General features: G+C 41.7%; 1 protein-coding gene across 1 annotated transcript in view; it reads left to right on the top strand.

Moving 5' to 3' along the window:
- The window catches only part of PIEZO2 (piezo type mechanosensitive ion channel component 2), a 279,368-nt gene that overhangs the window by 237,767 nt on the left and 17,178 nt on the right, over positions 1–24,423 (top strand). Inside the window, exons 33-40 of the mRNA XM_087439398.1 lie at positions 8,270–8,632; positions 9,017–9,275; positions 12,286–12,468; positions 15,577–15,829; positions 16,809–16,941; positions 18,142–18,289; positions 18,372–18,586; positions 24,245–24,403. Coding sequence (XP_087295524.1) covers positions 8,270–8,632; positions 9,017–9,275; positions 12,286–12,468; positions 15,577–15,829; positions 16,809–16,941; positions 18,142–18,289; positions 18,372–18,586; positions 24,245–24,403 — 1,713 coding nt within the window. The remainder of the gene's footprint in view (positions 1–8,269; positions 8,633–9,016; positions 9,276–12,285; positions 12,469–15,576; positions 15,830–16,808; positions 16,942–18,141; positions 18,290–18,371; positions 18,587–24,244; positions 24,404–24,423) is intronic.

Raw genomic sequence — 24,423 nt, 5'->3', positions numbered from 1 at the left:
CTGACCTGTCTTTCTTACTGCCTATCCCAGAAAAGCCTCCAGATTCTTTGCTCACAGTGTTCTAGAAAGCTGCTGTCGATTGCACAGAGCTATCTTCTGAGTAAAGCAGAAGGCCTTTCTTAGGGTGATTAGCTAAACTGAATGAATTACACCTTGTTTCCATCTTTATAGGAAAAGAATTTTACCAGAGAGGACATTCTTGTATTTATGGTTCTCATTAGACATATTACAAAGCACCTATTCCATGCCAGGCCCTGGGCTCAATTCTGGGATAGAGATATAAAGATAAGAGTCATCTCTAAAAGGTTTGACCTTGGGAAGAGCCTCTGGGCTAAGATTCCTGCTGGAAAAAGACAGCAGAGATGGGCTGCGTCTTGACTGCTGGTCTAGAAGCTCCTGAATTCCTCTGTCACACTGCATACACTGAGCAAGCACAGGGGCCTGGTGGGATATTCGCCCTTCACAAATGCTGAATATGTTACAGGACGAAATAGGGGAGGGAACTGAGACTACTCGATCAATACGAAACCCAAAATAGATCACTAGAAGTTGAAATTGCAACCTGAACAGGGAGAGGTGGGTAAAAAAATGTTTCACCTTGAAGTGCTGTTTTTAGCTATTGGCTGAATTGCTATATTTGAGCTTCTCCAATTGTGCCTTTCTTTTGCTACTCAATAATTATTTATTGAGGCAGATCTGTTTATTGTAGGAAAGATATTCATCGTATATATATATATTTTTTTTATTTTTTAGAAAAATTCAATTTTAAATAGAATGTATGCTACAACTTCATTTTAATTTTTAAAAAGTATGTGTATTCATACATACATTGATTTAAATGTGATTTTTGTACAGATAAAATTCTTCATGGTTATATCACTTCCAGCCCCCCAAATTAGGTATTGATTCTTTTAAAGTCTTTTGAGGCATAATAAAAGATATTATATTCTTCCTTAAATTTGGGAATAATCTTTGCTTATTTATAAGTTCTAAAGAAATAGATATATTATAGCTATTATGTATTTTTGTGGGCAGAAGAAACACTCAGGACAGAAACTCTGAAGGATTTCAAGGTCAAAACATTTATTTGCTAATTGAGATCCTGTTCAAGAAGCTTTTAATTCCTAGAACAAAATAATTATTAGAACAATGGGCATGGTAATAACACATTCTTTCTCATTCTCTTTCTGCCCAACATATGCACATTTCTCAATTATTAATTTCTGAAACCATCAGTAATATCAGTTACAAAGTGAAAATTTAGTTTTGATTGGCAAGTGCTGACCTCGCCCCCTTGTGTGCCCTCCTGAAAAGTCTCACAATCGGCAATTCTGAAAGGGGAGCTTCCGTCTCCTTTGACAGACTCTGTTGAGACAAAAAGTCACTATTGTTTGGATTTTATTTTTATTTTTTGCAAACCATAATAACTGTCCTATTTGGAAGCGGCCTACCTTCTTAAGTTTGTTCTTGTTGCAACCATTCCCTCTATATCTATTGATTGATATATTTAAACTGAATTAATTTCTCTTTAATTCATATTCATGCTAAAATTGAAAATCCACTTGTACCCCCATTCTACCCAGGCTCATACATATTCCTTATTTCATGGTAGCTCTTCCCTTACTAATAAATGGAGACCACGCGGGCATGTGTGCAGAAGTGCACAGGTGTGTCGGCGGGGGCGTGCGGAGGAGGCAAGATTCATCTGAACGTAGGGAGTATTCAAGGTGCTGACTATCACTGCTTCCTAGTTACAGGGTGAATGAAAGGGAACTGGGGAATCTAAAAGTTTCCAGTCCACCCACTTTATAACCTATTCATGACCAAACAACCGTTTTTCAAAAAAGAGGAGAATGGTAGGATGAGAAAAATGCTGAGATACTCTAGATGTACATTTTCCAAAATATATTTATTTATTGTAATAAATAAATATATATTTTTATTGTAATAAATAAATATATATTTTTTATAAATAATACCTTTATAAATCTCTTCTATGGATGCATTTATTTTTGTACACCATGTACAAACATCTCTCAGCTTTGGACTGCACTGCTCTGCATTTATTGAATATGGACGGGGTCTGAGGCAAACTCTAAAAGAGTTTGAAAGAGGAATCTTTCTGAATTCCAAAATGAAAGGCTTCAGACAGTTCTGGTTAACTTAACTGCAAGTCATGTTCATATTCAATTGGAATTATTTCCCCCCACATAGTGAAGAATGCAATTATATACATGCATAGTATATAATTTGATTATCACATGTATGCATCTGTTCTCCAAAAAAATGCTGCCCCATGTCATTTATATTTTTTCACATGAATTTATTTTTCCTCCCTTCTTGCCTTGTTTCATAACACAGAGATTTTTTTATTAGCTGGATCCCTCAGCGTGGCAAGTAAAAAGGAGAAGGATGGAATAGCCTTTCTTCGTTAATTTGCAATGACACTAACAGTGGTTGGTAACTTTTTTCATGAACCTCTTTTGAGATTTCATGAAGCTATATACTATCTCCCAAAGGGGAAAAGTGCACAAAAATACATATTTTTCCCATAAATTTTCAAGGGTTCCACAGGCCTCCTGGCTGTTATCCACGAGCCTGGCTTGAGAATAGCTGCTACAGATCCCAACTCTGAGTCAGATGAAGCCAAGAGAGTATGAGAAAGTGAATTGAAAATAGATTTTCCATAAAATAAACTTACATAATTCCTATGTTAGTAACTTTTAACTGCATAACAATTGAAAATATGTCCAATTAAGAAATTAACTAAATATTATAAATCACAGTTTAGGAGGAAAAAAAATAATAAGAAAGACAGGTTATAGTAAAATCAAGTGACTGCCTTTAAATCTGACCCAAGATGGCAAATATAAAACTGTATCCATGAACAAGAATCGTGAGGTAGGAGGTATTTAAATCCATTGATTGCTTTTTAACAAAGACTGTCAAAATTTAAAAATGGTCAATCAGTGAACTTACTAGTAGAACACCAGTAGCTTTAAAATTAGTTTTTAAGGTATTTTTACTTTTTGTTTTCAACCTAAAGAAAGTGGGAACACAATATGGTCCATTACATTGTTAGTAAATGAGTTCACGTTTGCCCTTTTCTTAATGGCTGAGCCACGTTCCTTTTTTCTTTGCTTTAGGAAACTTTCAAATCTCCAATTATTTGTCTACACTGCAGTCTAAGGAAGCCATGCTGATGGCTAGAAAGGCGGTCATCTTCCTAGAAGGGATTCCGAGTGTCAAAGCTCTTTCTCAGACACCTGTGTCATTGGGCAGGGTCTAGTATCATCCCCCAGTGGGTACTGGCATGCTTAGTGTGGCCCCACCCCCTTTGCAGAGGACCGACCTTGGGTGGAGCCATCCCACCTGCCACAGCTCCTGCTCTGGCATCCATGTCACCTATTTTTACTTTTGGGCATACAGTAGACAAGGTTGAGGTGGGAACCTACCAAGTGAATTTGTCTTCCCTTTAAATTACTGGAATAGTCACAATTTCCTTCAAATCCAGATGTAAAATAGCAACTTATATTTTTAACGGTTGTTTCATGAAATCAGATATCATCTACCTTCTCAGAAAATAAATTAGTTTAAATTGCTGCAAGAAACATTAGCGACATTCTAAGGAGCATTCCTACATAAGAAGAGAGTGATTGTCATTTGAGAAATGTCACCTAGAGGTTGCTCCAAGTGCAGGCCTGATCAGGGAAGTGACGACCACTGTCCATCCCTTTAGGCTTGTCACCTGGCCCTGCTCTTGTAAAGCTCCTCCCTGTCCCTTTCGCATTTAAAACTGTCCTGGCTTGGATGACAAATGGGTCACACTACAAATAACCCAATTGTGTGAGACTGTATAGGGTCTGAAGGCGGGCTGATGTGACAGGAGAATTCGACCCAAGAATTAACAAGATCAATAGGACTTTGGAATTAGAACCAGGGTTCCCTTGAGAGAAACTGAGCAGTAAGGCAGAAGAGGGTACAAGGTATCTTTCTGCCTGAAAACCCCTAAAAGGCCATGGGATCACACCTCTAAAAATATGAAATTAATACAGAAACTCAATGATCCAGTTCCCTCATGTCATAGATGATGAAAATGGGACCCCACCTTGGGTCCCATCCAAAGGAGTTAAGGCCTTCTTACGAAATCAGTCTTCATGTGCTTATTAGCAACCATCTGCTTGCTTACATGCTCACCTCCCTCACTGCCCTGCCCCTGTCTGACATGCACAGCAGGATGGCCCCACTAGCACACTGCTGGGGTTGAGCTCAAGCACTTGGAACGTGAAGAGCCCTTTAACTGGTTCCATGAGCCAGTGACTCATAGTCCCTACTCCCCACCCCCAGAGGCTGGTACAGCCTGAATGGTTTCCATTCCTGCCTCACAATTACTGACTGAGGGCATCTGGCAGTTCAGGATGTGCACACAGTAGGTCTCCTAGTGCGGTCACTTGATGATAATGTTCAGCCAACAGCATCACCGGGCAATCCATTCTGTATCACAAGAGCCTGTTCCCCTGGGTCCGCCAGGTCATTAGCACTCAAGTTGGAAGACTGTATTCCAGTAGCTGCCCTCATTGGCCTTTGGGGTTAAACTAGATGTCTGAACTGAAATCATGCCCATGCCATAACTCTCTTTGCTTCTTCTTGTTAGTAGCCTCACCCAGTAGCATCTCAGTCCTGAATTGGCCATCACTCCCTTCCCAATTGTTGCTCCATTGGGTAAAGGAGCTGAGGATTTTAGCCAGTGGGTTCTCGCCCAAATGACATCTGCCAAGACTTAAAACGTGATCCAGAAGAAAAAGTTCATTAAGCAAAATGAAGAGTTAACAGACAAAATGACCCTGCCATTGCTAAACTTCCTTTGTTGTTTTCTTTGTACCATTTTATTTCATTTTTTTGATGTTGGTTTATATCCAGTTGCATCTCAAACCAGCATCTCTTCTCCATGCAAGGCATCGAGTTTGGCTTCACTGAATATTACTCAGAAAATGGGGTGGAAAATTCAGTTTGCTGTGGTCATTCCTGAGCTTCCCTCTCTCATTTTGGATACTGTGTTAAAAAAAAAAAAAAAAAAACAAGATTGAAATCTTTTATATAAATTTTACATGAGCAGATAGCTCTGCTTAAGCAATTTGGTTACAAAATGCTCTCAATGGACTCAGATTGGAAGCTCCAAATAAAACATATTTTCTTTAATTACAAGCATCCTCAGTTGCAAAGCTATAAAGATATGAATTCTTCTCTGTGAGAGAAATGTTGGGACTTGCAGTTATTCTATTTCCTTGTCCCTCCCAGAAAGTGACATTTCATAATTTATCACTAGCCAATATATTTTTAAAAATCCAGTACTGTTGTGTTTCATTGTCCTGCCAAACAGGTCCTTTCCTGTCCTTGAACCCCGCTGTGGCGGTCATAGTTGTCAGTGGCGTTGGTGTCGCGTGTGGTTTGCTGCATGGCAGTGTGTTGGTCAGTTGATCCATGTGTGAACTGATGTACCACTGGCATTTAACACTGTGTCTCTGTAACTGTTTGCGCTGCTAGCTGCTACACTGAAGCAACCATGCTGTTCTCAAGGCAGTCTACCCTTGATGATTTAGATGGACCAGAAACTGTTCCTAAAACAAGTGAGCGTGCTCGACCTAGGCTCCGTAAAATGTTCAGCATGGATATGTCCTCCTCATCAGCTGACAGTGGCAGTTTAGCATCCAGGTGCTTAACTCGTGCATGCTTTGTTCTGTAATTTTATCACATTTCCCCCTTCCTGTCATTGCAAATATAAGTTCTTGTGATGTGTTTGTTTTTTTTTTTAAGAATTTGCATGACTAACAAAAGCATAACCACCGCCCTTTCTAGGACATAACTGGTCGTTCCCAGGATGGCATTCCATTAAACTAATCGCTCTCTAGTCTTTGTCTGTTAAGAGTTTCTTAAAACTCCTTCCTACAAACATTGTCTTCCATTTTGTAAGTATTTCACATATTCCGTTTTCAGCAGGAGAAGCATGATTCCTCCTTGACTGGGAGCTCACGTGGGCAGTCCTCACGGGGGAAAGGTGACAGGGAAGGTAGAAACCTTCTTCTCAAGATTTCATCAGAAGATAAACGCAGTGGGAAAAATCTGAAAATCTGCCATATGTACTCATTTTTAGTTGATACAGAATAAATCTGTCCACATATTATGTGCATAACTGACATAAAATCAGAATATATTTTACCATTGGTTTTTTAAAAGAATATTATTATGCAGTAGAAATTATCACCTTTGGATACCATAACTTGTTTGGAGACCATAACTTGTTTTGTTTGGAAAAGATTACTTTGGGCTTAAGTTTTCTCATTGAATCCTACCATAAAACAATAATCATTTAGAAATGAAATTATTTGCATAGTATCCAAAAGCTCTTTTGTGAATTGCTTTTGAATGGTCAGCAGAGGCACAGAGCATCAGCTACATTGTGCTTATCTTGACCCCAAAATAACCCAATCCAAAACTGATTTCAATTTTGGCAAATTAGAGAGGTGCTAACTTCTTTTTGCTGGCAGCTATGTATCCTAACACAGCGCTGCAGTACACTGGAGCCTAGCATTAATGGGAATGCCTTGGCCATTTGAGATGTCCTCTGGCAGGCACATATGTCATTCCACTTTGTTGATTCCTGAAGGTACCAGGATTTGCTGAATCCCCTCAGGGCCAGACCAAATCCAAAGCCATAGAGAGCATGCCTGTCATTGGTTATAGTCCAACTGGAAGTAAGACCAGGTGTGGGGTTTGCTCCAGGTCTGAAAATTCCCTGGGGTGATCAGTCAATTTCGTGGCCTTCCTAGGAGGCTGTGTCTAATCGAGGTAAGTGTTGGCAAAGAGCCAGCTTGGCTTGGCATTCCAAGAGACTTCTCTGTGATGTGCTCACTTAAGGCCAAAGCCCTGGGAATGTTACATACTGGAGCGGGACCAAGGGCTCCTGCAAATCTGGTTCTTCAGTCTCAAGGCTCAGGCAAGGCCCTTTCATTCATTCATGCATTCATTGACATGTCTGCACCGGTGTCCATGACAAGAAAAATAAGTACAATTTGCATTTGAGAAGCTCAGTGTTTATGGACCCTAGATGCTCACTATATGCCATTCAGATAACAGTACAAATTTCAGAGTCTAACAAATTATGGCCCTACATCCACCAGATTCCACATCTTCAGATAATCTTTGCCCCTCTCCTGTTCGGGCCAGGATGTGTCTGGGGTGGACAGTAATAACAGGCATGCCACGAATTTCACTGGTGTGGCTGCTGTGTTTTCATTTTCTACTTTTCCTGCACAGACCTGGCAGGGGAAGTTAGAAGATAAAAGACTAAAAGAAGGAGAGGAGGGATGCAGGAGAAAAGAACAGGACGCCCAAAATAGAGAGTGAAAAGTAGAGAAGCTGATGGAAAATCAACACTAGCAGGGGAACAACGAGGAGAAAGTAAGTTGAAGGCGATGGGAGGAGAGAGTGCAGGCATGCAACCCGAGGGTGGAGCAAGCAACCGCAGGAGAGGCACAGGGGAGGAGAAAATGGCAGGTGTTTCCATGTGTAGGGCAAAGAACTCAATGGGAGATGGTTGGGGGCTGGAGAGATGGTGAAAATTCAGTCACATGTCATATCAGCAGTAAGAAAAAGGCAGAGGATGGAAGCACTGGGAGGAGGAACAGATAATAAAGAAGGATGCCATTTCTTCATACAGCATGCAGCTGTTCAGCTTGGCCAATATTCTGTCATTCTTGTCCTCCCCTTATCCGTCTGGGCGGGTCCACTGCATACAGAGTAGAATACATCTTGGCCAACACCCAGAGACCCAAACTGGCAAGGCTTCTCATTTCCATATGCACTCTTCTTTACGATGTATACAATGGTAGGTATGCTGTGCTAACTCTGTCTTGATTTGGAAATAAACCCTGGAACCCACGGCTGCGAATCTTGGTACAATGTTCAAAATCTCTCTGCATAGGTGGGTTTAGCAACTTATGAGCTGTGACTTGCTCTGGTTTTCAACCGGGTATGTGCACAGTCAGCTTTTGCATTTGAGAGGCTGCTGTTTGCGGTCTCTGCAGACCAAACGTGAACATCCTGAAGGAGCAAAGCAGACGGAATGCAGGGGAGAAATGGGGTATTTCATTTTCTCACACGCCTTCATGTTTTTATTTGGGAGTGCTGAGAAGGAGTCTTGGGAATCTGGGAGGACTGGAGGAGCTGGACGCTAAGACGAGGGTCTGTGGCCGCCCCTTTCTCCTGACAGCGAGCCCACCCAGTGCACCATACTGTCCTCGCGCCAGGGGACCACGGAAACCATCGAGGAGGTGGAAGCCGAGCAGGACGAGGAAGCCGAGAGGGACGAGGAGGCCGAGGAGGCGGGGGTCGGGGACGCAGACGAGGCGGGTGAGGAGGCCCCCGAGGATGGTGAGGAGGGCGACGAGGAAGCCCCGCCGTCCTACAGCAAGGCCGTCAGCCTGGAGCGCCTGTCCTTGGACTCGCGGGATGGCTCTGCAGGCCGGAACCACATGGCGGTCAGCCCCGACGACAGCCGCTCCGACAGGCTGGAGTCCAGCATCTTACCGCCCCTGACTCACGAGCTGACGGCCAGCGAGCTGCTGCTGAACAAGTAAGCGCCGCGGGTGGGCGGGCCGGCACGGGGAAGGCCGCCCGGAGCCAGCGCCTGGTGCGCGCCGTGCTGCTGCGCACGGGAAACGCACAGGCCGCGAATCCGCCTCCGCGTCTGCAGCACACAGACACGATTTCCGGTATTCTCTGCTGCCAAGACAAAACCGATTTCAGTGCTTCTATCACTGAATGCTAGAACTAGCAAAAACTGGCAGTAAACGCTTCTGCTCACAGTTCTTTCTATATGCATGTGATATGAGGTTGTCTCCACAAGAAATCTAGGGATGTAGGAATGGGCGTGGGACAGGAAAGATCGTGCAAAATGGATATCAGTCATTTGGAGAAATTAAGCACAAAGTTATTGTCGTGTTGTGTACTCTAACAGGATGTTCCATGACGATGAGCTCGAGGAGTCGGAGAAATTCTACGTTGGCCAGCCCCGGTTCTTGCTGCTGTTCTATGCCATGTACAACACGCTGGTGGCCCGCTCAGAAATGGTGTGCTATTTCGTGATCATCCTCAACCACATGGTCTCTGCCTCCATGATCACCCTGGTGCTTCCCATTCTGATCTTCCTCTGGGCCATGCTGTCTGTCCCTAGGCCTAGCAAACGGTTCTGGATGATGGCCATTGTCTACACAGAGGTAGGCCTGTGTGGAACCTTCCTGCAAATCGCCTCGGGCAGTTGCTCTAGGTGGGCCTGCCAAACTCCCAGGCAGTTCACACAGAACAGTCAGCTGGATGGATACTCTCAGACAGACCAATGAGTATAACTAACTGTTATCTCGTGCTAGTATTTGTATACGTCTTTTCACATTACACACCTCACACAAGAGAGGTGCCAATATCATTCTGTTTAACAGATAAAGAAACAGCTTTAGTAAGATTAAATAATTGGCCCAAAGTTACCCAACTGGCAAGTGACAGAGTAGGTTTTTGAAGCCCTATGACATTGACCACTAAGATAATAAGTGTTACACAGAAACAAGCTAGTGCCTGGCACCAGTGGGTGTTCAGTGAATGGACACTGAATTAACAGTACAGTAAGCACTTAGAATATTGTTTGATGCAACACATGTATTTCCCATTTTTAAACCTAGGAGCCAGTTTCCACATGTCAAAACCCAAAGTCAGGGGGTGGGGGTTGGGCACAAGGGGTGAAGGGAGTCATATATATGGTGATGGACAAACAAAAATGTACAACCCAAAATTTCACAGTTAGAAACCATTAAAACATCAATAAAAAAAAAAAAAAAAACCCAAAGTCATATAAGCACCCACTTAACAACCTGAATGACAGAAAGGGGGAATTGCCACCCGTTTTCATCACACTTGAGGGGATGAGAGACACTCTGCCCAGTTGTTTGGACGTGCTTTTCTCTCCGGCCCTGTTAAATATATACAAGATCACAAATTCCCATGGCAACCATAAACTGGGAAAAGGGAAGCTCTGAGACTTTGTGCCTTGGGTCATCATGGTTCTTGTGTTCTCAGGTTTGTGAAGAAGGTGAATTTTCTTACCTGGCTCATAAGGAAAAATATTCATTTACAGTAGTACTGTAATTGCTTCTTAAAGGATAGTACTCGTGATGGATGTGCACAGTCTAGAAATTTTGTAAATAATAAATCTTTATAAATAATTCAACAGTAAAATTAAAATAAAGTTATATATTAAATCATCTTAAAAGTACTCAGAGTACTCATATCATGTATCTTATTTGCATAATAAAAATAAAAGATGTAAAGCCAAATACATATCTATTACTTTAATTAGCCTGTCTATCACAATCTTGTCAAAATACTTAATCTTAAATATTACTTCCATTACATGACTTCATGACGCAGGACATGACTCCTATTTAGGGACTGGGTCCATTCTGTACCTCCTCGGTATGAGGGAGTTTCTTCCTAGGAGTGGAAGAAGGGGAAAAGAGATGCTTATACAGCTTTCACCTTAAAAATAAAATCTTCCTGGTTAAGTTAAACTGGGGCTTTCCATTTTCTCTGTCACACTGAGGAGTGAAGAAGTGGGAAATTAAGTTTATGTCAATTAACTCTACAACTTGGATGAAGTGCCAAAACCTGAGAACTATGCTAGGCATGAGAATCCAAAAATAAGTGGGAAAAAAAACCAAAAAAGATATTTATGTTTCACAATGTCTCACAGAGTAATGTGGCAAACAGATATGATGTAAACAAAGAATTGCCCTACAATACAATACAAAACTGCGTTAGAGACTTTGCAAGAGTTACACGGATGTCGTGCCCTATGCAGCTGGCTGGGGTGGAGAGGTTATCACGGCGACTCCTCAGTGGAAGCACTTAGAACTGAGTCTTGAGAGATGAGTGTAAGTTCACCAAAGGATGAAGAGCAGTGACCTCCGGTCATTGCAAAGAAACAAAGTAAGACATAAGACAACCTGGCACGTGCCAAGAATGGCAGGTGGCTTATGATGGTTGAAAGGCAGGCTGTGCGTGGAGAGCACAGCAGAGGGGGCTTGGGACTGTCCACAGGGTTTATGTCAGGACTTTATCCCCTGGTATTGAAAGATTTGAACAAGGGTGTGACTCCATCAGGTTTGTGTTTTAGCAAGTTTTTATACAGAATGAAAGTGGAGGCATGGAGACCAGCCAGGAAACTATTTTAACTGTCTGAGTGAGAAATAATAAGGTCTGAACTTGAAGGCAATGAGGTTGAAGAGGGGTGGGTAGATGAGAAGAGTTTTAGTGATTGACTGAAGCTGGCTGGGGTGTGAGGGAGAAGGGGAGAGGCAAGGATGATCTCCAGGTTTTTGCTGTGGCATCCGGTATGTGGGGATGCGCTTCACCAAGATGAGAAACACAGGACTGTTCTTTGTAGAAGCTTGATTGTGTAAAAGAGAAGAGAGAGAAGAAAAGCTAAAGGGAGACTCTAGCTCAAGAGAAGACTTTATTTAAAGTGTTTTTATTGATGAATTGTGTATATTGCAATTAATTCCAGATGATCTAGACATCAGAGGTCTGCTTCCATGAAACTCACAGATTTTCCCGTTTGTCCTTCTGTCTCAGCTTACCACTTCTCTACAACACTTATACCCTGGACCAGTTACTAGCACAGCTGGCCAGTTTGTTTCGTTTCTGTTTATTTCTTCTTGAGGAGAGCTTCTAGTGAGCAATAAAGTGGTGAGAAGAAAGAGACTGGAGGAAAGTGAAAACTGTACATCAAAACTGTGTGATATGCTTATAAAGATGACAAATTAAAGCAATATGGAAAATGTAAACATCTTTCTCTACCAGTTTGTCCTAATTATCATTTTTTCATAGCTGAATAATTTTATAAATACCTAATTAAATCAGTATAAATTAGCCAACTCTTCAAAAATAGAGGAAATCATTTGAGCAGTGTCCTGAACAGCCTGCTGGCGCTCATACACTGAAGGCTCTTGCGGTGGAATACATTGCAGTGGGAGGCCCCTGCGCAAGTAAGATGTGGTGCTTGTTCTGAAATCAGTAGACTGTGAGAGTGATAATGTTATTACTCCACATAACCGTGTGCATTCTTGTCATCAAACCTGTGAAATAATCTTTTTCTTAAATTTTCATATCACTGTTTCTCATATATAACTCTTCTTGAAAGGAGTAATTTTCTTTTTAATTTCTGTCCTCTGTTTGTAGGTGGCCATTGTGGTCAAGTATTTCTTTCAATTTGGGTTCTTTCCCTGGAACAAGAATGTGGAATTGCACAAAGATAAACCTTACCACCCACCTAATATCATAGGAGTGGAGAAGAAAGAAGGTTATGTCCTTTATGATCTCATTCAGCTCCTGGCTCTGTTTTTCCATCGATCAATTTTGAAGGTACTGCACGTTAGCACTGAGCAGCACATGCTGACCACGGCAGCCCCGGCCTGTCCGTGGAGAGCCTGAACACTGGGATTGGTGGTGGGCCGTGGGGCCAGTGGGTGGCATCTACTTGTGTGCTCTTTCTTTTTTTAACAGACAGTTATGTGGACATTTTCTCCCACGTTGTGTGCTCAATAATAAAACTTGTAACAAATCTGAGAGGAAATTTCCCCGTATCTCTACCCTGGATTGAACATATCACAAATAATCCATGTATGTGGGAATTGCCTGGATGGTGTGCAGTATCTTAATGTCTGACACACTAAATTCTACTCCGGGTTTAAGCCAGAGCATCAGAGAGCTACAGTCTGGGGTGGATTATATTGCCTTTCATCTCCATTCTACTTTCTGCCCACCTTCTTTTGGTAGAATTGCTTTGATTGGGTATTTCTTGTCATGAAACATTAGCTTTAGTAAAGGCCACACATTAAGTGGTCCAGTGAAGCCAGGTGGTTCTCCCTGTGAGCTTACTGTTGAGAAAGCCAGTCATTACACGCTCTGCCTGCAGGATGACCCGTCTCAAGCTCAGTAACCCTTGTCATCCTCCTGAGCAATGTGTGGGTTTTTTTCTTCTCATACAATGTGAATTATAAGCTAAGCTTGTAAATATGCCACTAAACTCTAAAAATGAGAAATCATTGCACAGCATACATTGTATGTACCAACGTGCCTATTGTCACAATCTTACCTTCCTTCTCTTATTTTAACCTTGTCTCCTTTTATAAAATATTTTTAATTCATTTTATCAAGTAATATCTTTATTAGTTCCTTTTTAGATCAAGCTTGGCCTAAGTTAATGCATATATACATACCCACAAACATGCACGCCTACCTATGTAACCGTGTGTTCAACTTCATTCCTGCTCAGGGGCTATTTCAAACTGGGTTTCATCTGCATACACCTTGGTCAAGATCTTCACTCTGTCTCTTCTATCACCTTGCAAAGTGCCCAAGCCCCTAACCCTCCATTGTGGGGGAGCATTACCAGGGTCACTGGGGTATTTTGCAAAGGTATGTTATCCAAGGAAACCAGCTGGCCAAAATGGAATTTGCCTACATTTTCCAGTTCTTCTGATAAATTACCTGAATTTGTCCAATTTGCTATTCTTGTTATGAGTATATTAATAAATGTATTAACCTTACTTTTTTATTTCTAGAAATTAAAGTTTTAAATTTCAGCATTTAAGACGTGATGGTATAATGTTATAGGTTAATTATACCTCAATAAAAAAAGAAAAAGGCATGAGGGTATAATTTGGCCACTTCAGAATTCTCTTGCAACTTTTGTATCCTTTCTCATGTCATTTGAAAAATTTGTTTAAACCTTTAGGCATTTTGCTATTTTTTCATTAATATTTAAATGGTTTAACAGGTACAATTTTATATTTAAAGCATACAATAAACAAAATTTTGGTGTTTCATATTGATATACTTACTCTGATTTCTTCTTTGAAAATTTCATATATGTGGTGAATCTATTTGAGGTGCTATTATGCTGAAATTTTGGCTAATGATGTGAAAAATAGTTTTTGGAATGCCAAATCTTTTTGTAAGAAGACAAAACCACCTACAGCTTTTGAAAAAATAAACCTATTAAACAATGCTGCTATGAAAACCAAACCATTAAAATAATGGGGAAATTTCAAAGGTGGTTAAAACTTTCCTATTTAGTATGAATTGCTGTAAATTTTATAAATAATTGGAAGAGTTCACAAACAAATAAATATGCTACTAAGAAAGTAGTAAAAGAATCTAAGTATGTTAAAATGTTGGCAAAAGAGAAAACTTTTGAAAGTCGATATAAATTGAAAAATCCCACTATGAAAATCTAAAATGTTTATGTTTATAAGAATATATTCATGGATGTTTAAAAAATAATATATCTATAAGTAAATGTTTAAGAATAATCCGTAAATTAGGTGATTTTGTCTTTTGATGAATTGATTATTCTACGAGTTGGTTTTTAAGCAACCGATTTTTGGCAAATTGGGCTGGAGCTCTCATCCTCTGAAGTATGCATCAGAGGGAGGATTGGGCGAGGTCCTGGGGAAGAAATGCATAGCCTGGCAGTCTGAGCAGTCAGGAGGCAGTGAGCTCATTGGAGAGCTTCGTCCAACAACAGCAAGGTCATCGTAAAGGTGACTTGTGGTCCAGGTAGCATCGCACCCCAGCAAGGCCCTGGTTCTCAGCCTCCTCTTCTGCTTCACTCCTCCCCTCTTTATCAGCCTCTTTTATCCCATTCCTTGAAGCAAACACCAGGCTCTGTAGAATGCATCATAATCTCTATCTCACACGTGAGCCAACTTTTTTTGAGTAAAGTATTTGCAGCTCTGTTTCTAAGTCAGCCATGGATGATTCAAGGATCCACATCTTGCTTTACAGGCTAGGGGAGGGACAGCATCATTACTCAAGTAGATATTTGGTGAACATAGGCAGTGGGGCTAAATTCACCTGCTGATACTTCAAATGCTGGTAGTAAGCACGGAGAGATGTGTTCTGGAAGGTGCTTTGACTCAAGGAACAAGTCAAGTGACTATAATTTCACCTTTGTTCCATCTGCAAAACATTATCTGTCTCCATCTCAATTAATTAGCCAAACTCTTATCATCTACACCCACCCATCTCCACTCTGCTGGGACTATCATAAAATTATGGGAAATAAGGTTTCTTAGAATCCCTTACCCTGCCCTGGTTTCTAATATTTTTTTTAAAATTTCAGCTTTATTGAGGTATAATTGACAAATAAAATTGTAAGATATTTACAGCATACATCATGGTGATTTGATAAATGTCTACATTGTGAAAGGATGCCCCCCACCTAGTTAATTAACACATTCATCACCTCACCTATGTATCTTTTTTTTTTTTTTGTGGCCAAAACATTTAAGTTCTGCTCTCTTAGCTAATTTCAGTCATACAATACAGTGTTATCAACTACAGTCACCCTGTTTTACTTTTGGTTTCCTAACCTTGGGGGACAGTTCGTTGGATGAGATATTGGAGGGCAGAATACCAGCTCCCACACCTGGAACGGCAGTCTGAGCTGTCCCTTCCCACTTTCAGTGCCACGGCTTGTGGGATGAAGATGACGTCTCTGACAGTGGCATGGACAAGGAAGAGTCAGATGATGAGCTCTCCCTCAGTCACGGCCGAAGAGCCTCCTCCGATTCTCTGAAATCCATCAACCTGGCTGCGTCCGCGGAGTCGGTGCACGTGACCTTCCCAGAGCAGCTGGCGGCTGTCCGGAGGAAGCGCTCCGGCAGCAGCTCCCAGACGTCGCATAGGTCCAGCTTTTCTTCAAACAGATCCAAAAGAGGTATCCGTCATGTGGTCACTGGGCTGGAATAACCCCCTAGCTGTCTCGTTTTTCTGGTGCCATCGGGTCTGGGGCAGAGGGAGTTGGTTGGGTGCTACCAAAGAGATAGATATTGTGATGTGAAAAAGAAGTGCTTCAAAGTGAGAGAGACCCAAGTTCAAATCCTGGCTCAGCTGTGCAAGTGACCTGGGGCAGTCACATCATTGCTCAAAATGTCTGATTCCTCCCCAGGACAAGGATATCAGATAATTGTGAAAAGCCAGCACACTGCCTAGTACCTAGTGAGTGCTGGGCTCGCGGTAGATTTAAAATCATACCCAGAGATTCTGCGGGTGTGTCCAGACTGCTGTAAATCAGTCTGTTTCAAAAGACTATTTAGATTTAATTGATGGGAACTTTTAGCAAAACTATCTAGTCAATTCCTCAACTAGTTATTAATTTCTTACTAAACAGCGAGTACAGTCAGAAAGCAAACATGCCTTACAGTTTCCACTCAGAGTAATTGGGCTTTTGTATTTATAGTGCTCCTGTCTGAAGCTTTCCAAACACTTGAGTATTCATCTTCAGAGTACACTTTCTGGGCAGACGCTGGCAGGTCATCTCATATTCGTTTTACACTTAGAGAAATTAGGACATGAAAAAAGGCCTGGGTCATAGACCCAATCTTGAAAACCTGCAACCTAGGACCCCGTTTAGCACTATAAAAACTGTTCTTGCGATGTGTTTCTTCCTGGGACAAAAATTACGTGACAACCCAGGAAAGACCCAGCACTACATGTACAAACGAGTTTTACTACGGCAGTAGAGTGGAGACAGCAGATTCTAAATTCTCAGTCCCCATCTTACAGCGTCTATGCCCACTCACCCTCTAAAACAGTTTCAAGCCGTCCTCCTGCGTTGTGGGCTCTGGGGGCTTCTGCGATATTCTTGTCAACAAACCCATAACTCACAGTCCATCTTCGTTTCTTTTTATTTCTAGGCAGCACAAGCACCCGAAACAGCAGTCAAAAAGGAAGTAGTGTTTTGAGCGTTAAGCAAAAAAGCAAAAGAGAGCTTTATATGGAAAAGCTTCAAGAACATTTAATCAAAGCAAAAGCATTTACTATAAAGAAGTGAGTGCATGAGTTTGGGTCCTGTATTTTATTTTTGGGCTGGGGAACTGGTGTAATTATTTCTTGTAAACCAGAGGCGAAGAGCAGAGAAGTGACTCCTTGTATCACAGACTTCATCTGCTTAAGGCAGAATAAAATGACCCATTATTATATTGTTTTTAAAAATCATTTTCTAATAAGTATGATTCATTTTTATATCCATTGCATTTAGAAACACACTTTTTCTCTTTGAACAAGATAAATAATTTCATGGGCTCACAGTATGTAATTCTAGGCATTATCACAGTAAAGTCCAACAGTACAAAAAGGAATTCAATGTCCAAGTTAGAAGGGCCTTAGAAATAAACTCTCATCCTAGGGAAGGGAAATCAAGGCCCTTGGCAGAAAAATGGTTTGTCCAACATCGCACAGCCAGTCTCCAGAAAAATGCACAGGTTCCCCCAGGTGTCAGGGACGCAGACAGGCAGCAGACAGGAGTGGAGATGGAGGAGGTGCAGCCTTATCCAGGCTGGCCCTGAATGTGGGCTCCGAGACCTGGAGGGCTGTCCACACCTGAACATGGCCTTGAATTGAAGGCAGAACCCAGAGCACAGTGAAGATAGGGCAGAGGCTGGACAGACAGGCCAGAGCCAGGAGCTCACATAATTGAGGAGAGAGCAAGCCCAGGGCAATGCCTGGGCACAGGAGAGGCACAGGGCCTGAAAAAGGGAGGAGCTGGGGCTCCCTAATGTTTACCTGGGGCTCGGGTCAGGACTTCTGGCTAAGCACCTTAGTACATTCCCACTTAATTCTCACCTCAGCCCCTTGCCTCGGGTCTTATTACTACCTGTGGTTTACAGAAGAAGCAACGAAAATGCAGAGAGGTGCTCAAGGTCTCACAGGTAGAGGGTAACTGAATCAGGAGACAAACCCAGCACCTCATTTCCAGGGCGTTATACCACTCTATTACGCTTCAAGCAAGAGAAGAGGTCCATGATCCCATTGGCAAAAAGGGCCCTTGGGCCTATCTTGGCAAAGAACTTACATGCACTCTCTGTTAGAGCAGGAGCCACCCCCAGTGGGACTGTCCTGAGGCCCATGGAGGGAGGGGTGACATGGTTGGAAAGAGCAATGCAGAGGAACAGAAAGGTTGCAGTATCTGGTCCTTCCTCCCCTCCTGCCCCTCCTGAAGCAAGTGAGTGGGGGGTTTCTGTTTTGCAGGACTCTGCAAATATACGTGCCCATCAGACAGTTCTTCTACGACCTCATCCACCCAGACTACAGCGCTGTGACTGATGTGTACGTGCTCATGTTCCTGGCTGACACTGTCGACTTCGTCATCATCGTCTTTGGCTTTTGGGCCTTTGGGGTAGGTTGGGGGTGAAGGCCACCAGACATCCAAGAGTGATGGTGTCCTGTGTTCAGGCCTGAACCTGTTGTCTCCTTCCCAGAAACACTCAGCAGCAGCAGACATCACCTCCTCGCTGTCCGAGGACCAGGTCCCTGGGCCGTTTTTGGTGATGGTCCTCATTCAGTTTGGAACCATGGTGGTGGACCGAGCACTGTACCTCAGGAAGACTGTATTGGGAAAGGTCATTTTCCAGGTCATTCTTGTGTTTGGAATTCACTTCTGGATGTTCTTCATCTTGCCCGGTGTGACTGAGAGGTAAGGTCTTCAGAAGCTGGAGGCATGGGCCCCCTTTGATGCAAATATATCTCAGAGGGTAGTCACCCCATGTGCTTTGGTACAGGCAGAAGTGTGGCAGAGCAGCACCACAGATAGGAAAAATCAGAGATTTTAATCAATATTAAATTCAATGTGAATCCAAAATGTGAACTAATTCCTCAAAAATATTTTCACCGCATTCCGATATGCATTTGTAGAAGTAGAGTTTTCAGAATAAGGGAGGTGACAGCCTTGACGATCAGAGAAAACCTAGGTCCTCATGTTGTGACTGTCTCCACCCTTTGTAGATACAGAGATGAATTGGAGCACGATCTTAGGAACATTATTAAGAGGATGAGAGGATGTGAAACTATGTCATATGAGAAGTGGATGAAAAAAATAGAGACTGTTTAACCAGTAGAAGAAAATATAGGGATGGGGGGCGTCAGATGATAATAGTGTCTACCACAGATAGTGGCTGTGAGGGTTACGTTTAACGGCGTTTGGAAAGCTCCTGGCCCTGTCAGGGTCTCAGCACACGGAGAGGGAAGCATGCAGACCTGTGACTCCAGGACTCTGCTCCGTTAACACACCTCTTGCTGCCAGTTAAAATGGGTTGGGGGATTAAAGGAGTGGGTATTTAAGTAGAGCAGCCTGAAGTTCGGAAGGAAAAGGGCTAGTGAGATCCTAGGAGGTGGCTGCTGTCTTTCTCTCCGTGACCTTGACCCTCTTCAGTTCCCCAAGGGCGCCGTGACCTCCAGAGGCACCTCAAAGCCCATCTGCTCCCTCCGCGCCTCCCCGCTCCAAACCACAGTGCTTCTTCCTCCTCACTATTTAGATCTCAGCCCAGATGGCATTTCTTCCCACCCCACACCTCCACTCAGAACAGTCCTTGAGACCAAGTTGGTGTTAATGCAGGAGCCAATGAATGGGACAGCGGATAACAGAAAGACAAGGGAGATTGCTAGAAACAGGAGAGGGCTGTTAGGTGTGAGTGTGAGGTCTGCAGAAGGGGAGGTGGAAGTATCCGTATGAGGTCAGAGGAATGGTTTTTTTAATAAACATATCGTTAACAAGGTCTTCGTGTTTAACATTAATTTGATCCTTTTATCATAACTCAAGAGTCATTCACAGACAAGCTTTATAACTAACATGTCAATCAGTCTGGCTAACACCGTTTTTTGGAAGTGTGAATAGAAAGTAGGGAAAATGGATTTTACTTATGTGGCACATAAACTGACTCAAATGTAATTCCTGATGAGGAAATCCACATCTCTCCTAACAATGGCTGGAGCTAATGTCTGTTCTCACCTAAATGTTTAGGCTCCAACTTTCTGATTTCAGTATAAGAATTATTGCTTTGGAATAATAAATGGTGGCAATGCAAAATATTTTAAAAGGAAAAATTGAATTAGGATAATTTTTCCTGAGTCTAAAGTAGAACAACTAAATAAAGAATTAGTAGAACTAAGTAAATAAAGAAGACACCCAAGAGCCTGGTAAGTCTCCCATTCCACACTGTATGTTGGGAGAGTAAACATATCTCTGATGATAAAAAAATAATTCAGATTAAGACAAGCTGCTCATAAAAATATTCTAATTTGTTCATGATAGTGTTGTGAATCTTATTTGTTGTCTTTAAAATAGAATAAATATAATTTTCTTTATAAATATGTAATTATAGCTATCTCTCAACTCAGAGAAATAAACCAAATTCAACACCCATGGTAGCTGGATGATGAATGTTGACTATTTCTTTAATATTTAAAAGCATGAAATAGGCATTCTCCACCAGCCCTCATAGAGACTCTTAATTTCAGAGAAGAGACCTTAAAAAGCTTTCTAGACCTACTGTGTAATTTTACAGATTGAGATAGGTGAAACCCATAAAGAAGAGTGATCTTTCCAAAGTCATTGGGCTAATTATTGGTGAGGCCAGATCCCAATCCCAGGCCTCTTGGCCCTATGGTATACTACACCTACTGTACACCACACCTACTATGTGATACACCCCCACCAATGGGAAGTATCTCGCATTTGGTTCCAAGCAGATTTTTTTTCTTTTTTTTTTTTGTGAGGAAGAGCAGCCCTGAGCTAACATCCGATGCCAATCCTCCTCTTTTTTGCTGAGGAAGACTGGCCCTGGGCTAACATCCGTGCCCATCTTCCTCTACTTTATATGGGATGCCGCCACAGCATGGCTTGACAAGCAGGGCGTCAGTGCACGCCCGGGATCCGAACCAGCAAACCCTGGGCCACCACAGCAGAGCGCGCGCACTTAACCACTGCGCCACCAGGCCGGCCCCCCAAGCAGGTTTTTTTAAAGTGACAGAATCTACTATTTCATTGTGCAGTGTGAAAAGGATTTGATGGTTCCAATCCCAGAAGAGAGCTCAGAGCCCCAGAGCAGGGATCTTTGCCATGTCCTAACAGGGAAGCCCCACGGAGATCAGTGCTTCCAGAAATATGGCAATGGCGGAGCCACAGAGAGTCGCTTTAGCAAGATCAAATCACCAAATAGCTTTGCTTTTCCTGTTTGTGTCAGTTTCCTATTGCTGCTATAGCAAATTACCACAAACCTAGGGCTTAAAACAATGCAAATTTATCGTCTTACAATTTGGTGGGTCAGGAGTCTGACACAGGTCTCACTAGACTACAATCAAGGTGTTGAGAGGGCTGTTCCTTTCTGGAGGCTCTAGGGGAGAATCCACTTCCTTGACTTTTCCAGCTTCAAGAGGTGCCCGCATTCCTTGGCTGGTGGCCTCTTCCTCCTTCTGCAAAACCAGCAGCAGAGTTGTTGAGTCCTTTTCTCATTGCGTCTCTCTGACCCTTCTTCTCTTGTCACATCTGCCTCTGACCACAGCTGAGAAAGAGTCTCTCTCTTTGAGGACTTGCTGATTAGATTGGGTTCACCTGGATAACCCAGGCGATCTCCCCATCTCAAGGTCCTTATCCTTAATCACATCTGTAGAGTCCTCTTTGCCCTGTAAGGATGACATGTTCACAGGTTCTGGGGATTAGGACATGCACATCTTTGGGCAGAAGGGGGGTGCATTTTTCTATCTACCACACTGTTCTACCAGGCTTTTGAAGAGATTAACAGCATAACAAAACACCTTCCAAACGAAAGAGAGCTGAAATATTTGTTATAATGACTGAGTGAATGAAGGCTTCTCCTGTGGTGACTTGCAGTCATGCATATTCAGTTCAATTTCACATTTATTGAGCACCTACTGTGTCCAGGGCAGTAGACCAGACAAGAAGCGGCATGACACCAATGTGAATAAAGCATGGACCCAACCCCATGTGGGAAGGCCCACACAGTGGCACTCAGAGCTCAAGGCACTGTGACAATTGCTAAAGCCGTGGCCACAGAGACCATTTCCAGCTCACTGGATCTCACCATTGAGCCTCACCTAATGGCCGTTCCTAGTGCAACAGATCATCCTATCTTTATTTTTGGATCTTTAATACAAGTTATATTAGGACTGGCAAACCTTCTGTCTTCGTTGCCAGCATGTCAGGGGCAACATAATTTACTGACATTTCAAACCATGCTGCCATTACTTAACATCCAAAATTCATTTTTCCTCCTTTAAATATTGTTATGGATAATTTAATTCATTATTGTTCATATTAATGGTCATATTGTTTAGATTCTTTTCAAAACAAGAAAAGAAAAAAGAAGAAATAAATTAGCAGTCTTTTAAGCTATACAGAAGAAAATTATGGCTACCAGTCAGAATACTGAGCATCAGGAAGCTCTGATATCTTGAATAATTAATCCAATAAATGAGTTTTCCTGTGTTCATGCACATCATTTAGTCCACAAACATTCAGTAGTTGCCTACAGTCTACAAACCACTGTGTAAGTAGGTGCTGTGAGATGAGTAAGGCATGTCTGTAGGCTGCAGCAATAAAACAGGTAGAGGCCACCAAAGAAAAAAGGCTTCCGGGATTGGACACCCTAATGTCCCTAATTACATTTAACATGATTACTTGAGGAACTACAGATTAACTATTACTTATTCCAAGCTGACACATTTTAAGACTGTAGGAAGGAAAATGTTTATTTTTTTTTAATGAGTAAAACATGGGTTGGTCCTTTTATAAAGAATAGAAGGCAACACAGCTTATCTGTCTTTGACTATAATTTTAATATATGTAGAAGAATTCTTTCCCATGCAGTTTTCATATCAAGTCTCTGTAAAATCAAAGGGCATTTTTCTGGAGGGCTAAAATAATGTTCTTCCTAATGCTCTACAAATATAGACAGTGCCTAGAAAGAGTGGGGGAAGGGATAATTGACATGGGCTCTCTGTAAAATATCTGATATTTTTGTTGATAACTTGTCAAGTGCTAGATCATGGTCAAATATAGTTAAATTAATTCATTAGGTCCTCAAGTACCAAAGCTGTATTTCTCTACAGAGGAGACATTCACAAGCAATATTTTTGAGATCTAGTTGTTGGGATCTACGTAAAGGACCCTAGGTTCCCCAGACACATAGGCCCACATGTTCCTGGCTTGTCCTTAGATCTTGTCAACTAAAGAATAGCTATTTTCAATTTAAAAATAATACATGTTTTCTTCTAATAACAAAATTAAAAGTTAATAAGACAAATCCAAAATACAACATAAAGAATGATACACTGCTTGTATAAAAAATTTCCAATATTGTTCTTAATTTTAAACACAGGGGAGATTCTACTAGGTCTTGCTGAGTCAAAAGTCTTACTTTTTATTTCCTTTTTAAAATGTGTACTGACCATGTTAAAGACGCAGAATGCTGCATTTATCCAAACTAACAAATGGCCCTATAGCTCATCATTCTTTAAAAATGTGTTCCAAATATTTTTCTAGTGTGAAATTTAGTTCTGCTAAGTTTTTGCTCCAACTTACGGTAGCATTCATGAACTGCACAACCCTATAGGTCTCTTCACTAGAACAGGTCTCCTATTCACTAGGAGAAGGGACTACCATCTCTATGTTTAAGGACATCATTTAAAAAAGGAAGGTTAGATCATAGAGTCATAGATTTTCAGAGTTAGGGAAGATTTTCAAATAAAGACGTTGCTGTCTTGAGAAATGATGGCTTAAGGAACAAACCCCGTAGCTTATAAACAGAACTGGAACCAAAATCCAGTTGTCGAAACTTTGTTAATACATTGTCCATCTTTATAGATGTGTAGCAAAACAAAATTGGGAGTTCTCTTCTCAGAATTCTTTCTCCTACATCTTCCAAATTATGGGTCCTTTTAAGTAAGAAATGCATTTTGTTTTTTCTTTGTCAAGCTTTACTTTGGGCCATGGTACCAGCAGCATTGACATTGGAAGAAAGCATTTATTAGTAAATTCACCTAGTAATTTATTGTAATTATGGCCTAAACAACAGAATAATACACTTATTAGTTGTAAATGTACTTACTAGTTGGGGCCACCATCCGTAGGAATTTTTTTTAATTATTAGATTTTCTTACCCTACCTTTTGCCTTTGAAGTGATCCGCTATATATAGAGAATTCCCTAGAATTGACTGAATGACTTTAAGTGCCAGAGGGGCAATTAGGTTTTGTTTTTTTTTTTAATCCTAAACTGGTGTCCTTTTGTAGCGGAAGAGTATTCCATTCCTTCACTTTTCTGATTTTTTACATTTTAGGAAATTCAGCCAGAATCTGGTGGCTCAGCTTTGGTACTTTGTGAAGTGTGTTTACTTCGGGTTGTCTGCCTACCAAATCCGTTGTGGTTACCCAACGCGCGTCCTTGGAAACTTCCTCACAAAGAGTTACAATTATGTCAACCTCTTCTTGTTTCAGGGGTAAGGACGCTCTGCATTGT

Source organism: Ceratotherium simum, chromosome 14 (assembly GCF_057802395.1).
Source record: "Ceratotherium simum simum isolate JZ-2026a chromosome 14, ASM5780239v1, whole genome shotgun sequence".
In the NCBI taxonomy this organism is placed as follows: domain Eukaryota; kingdom Metazoa; phylum Chordata; class Mammalia; order Perissodactyla; family Rhinocerotidae; genus Ceratotherium; species Ceratotherium simum.
This window is presented reverse-complemented; position numbering and strand designations above follow the sequence as displayed.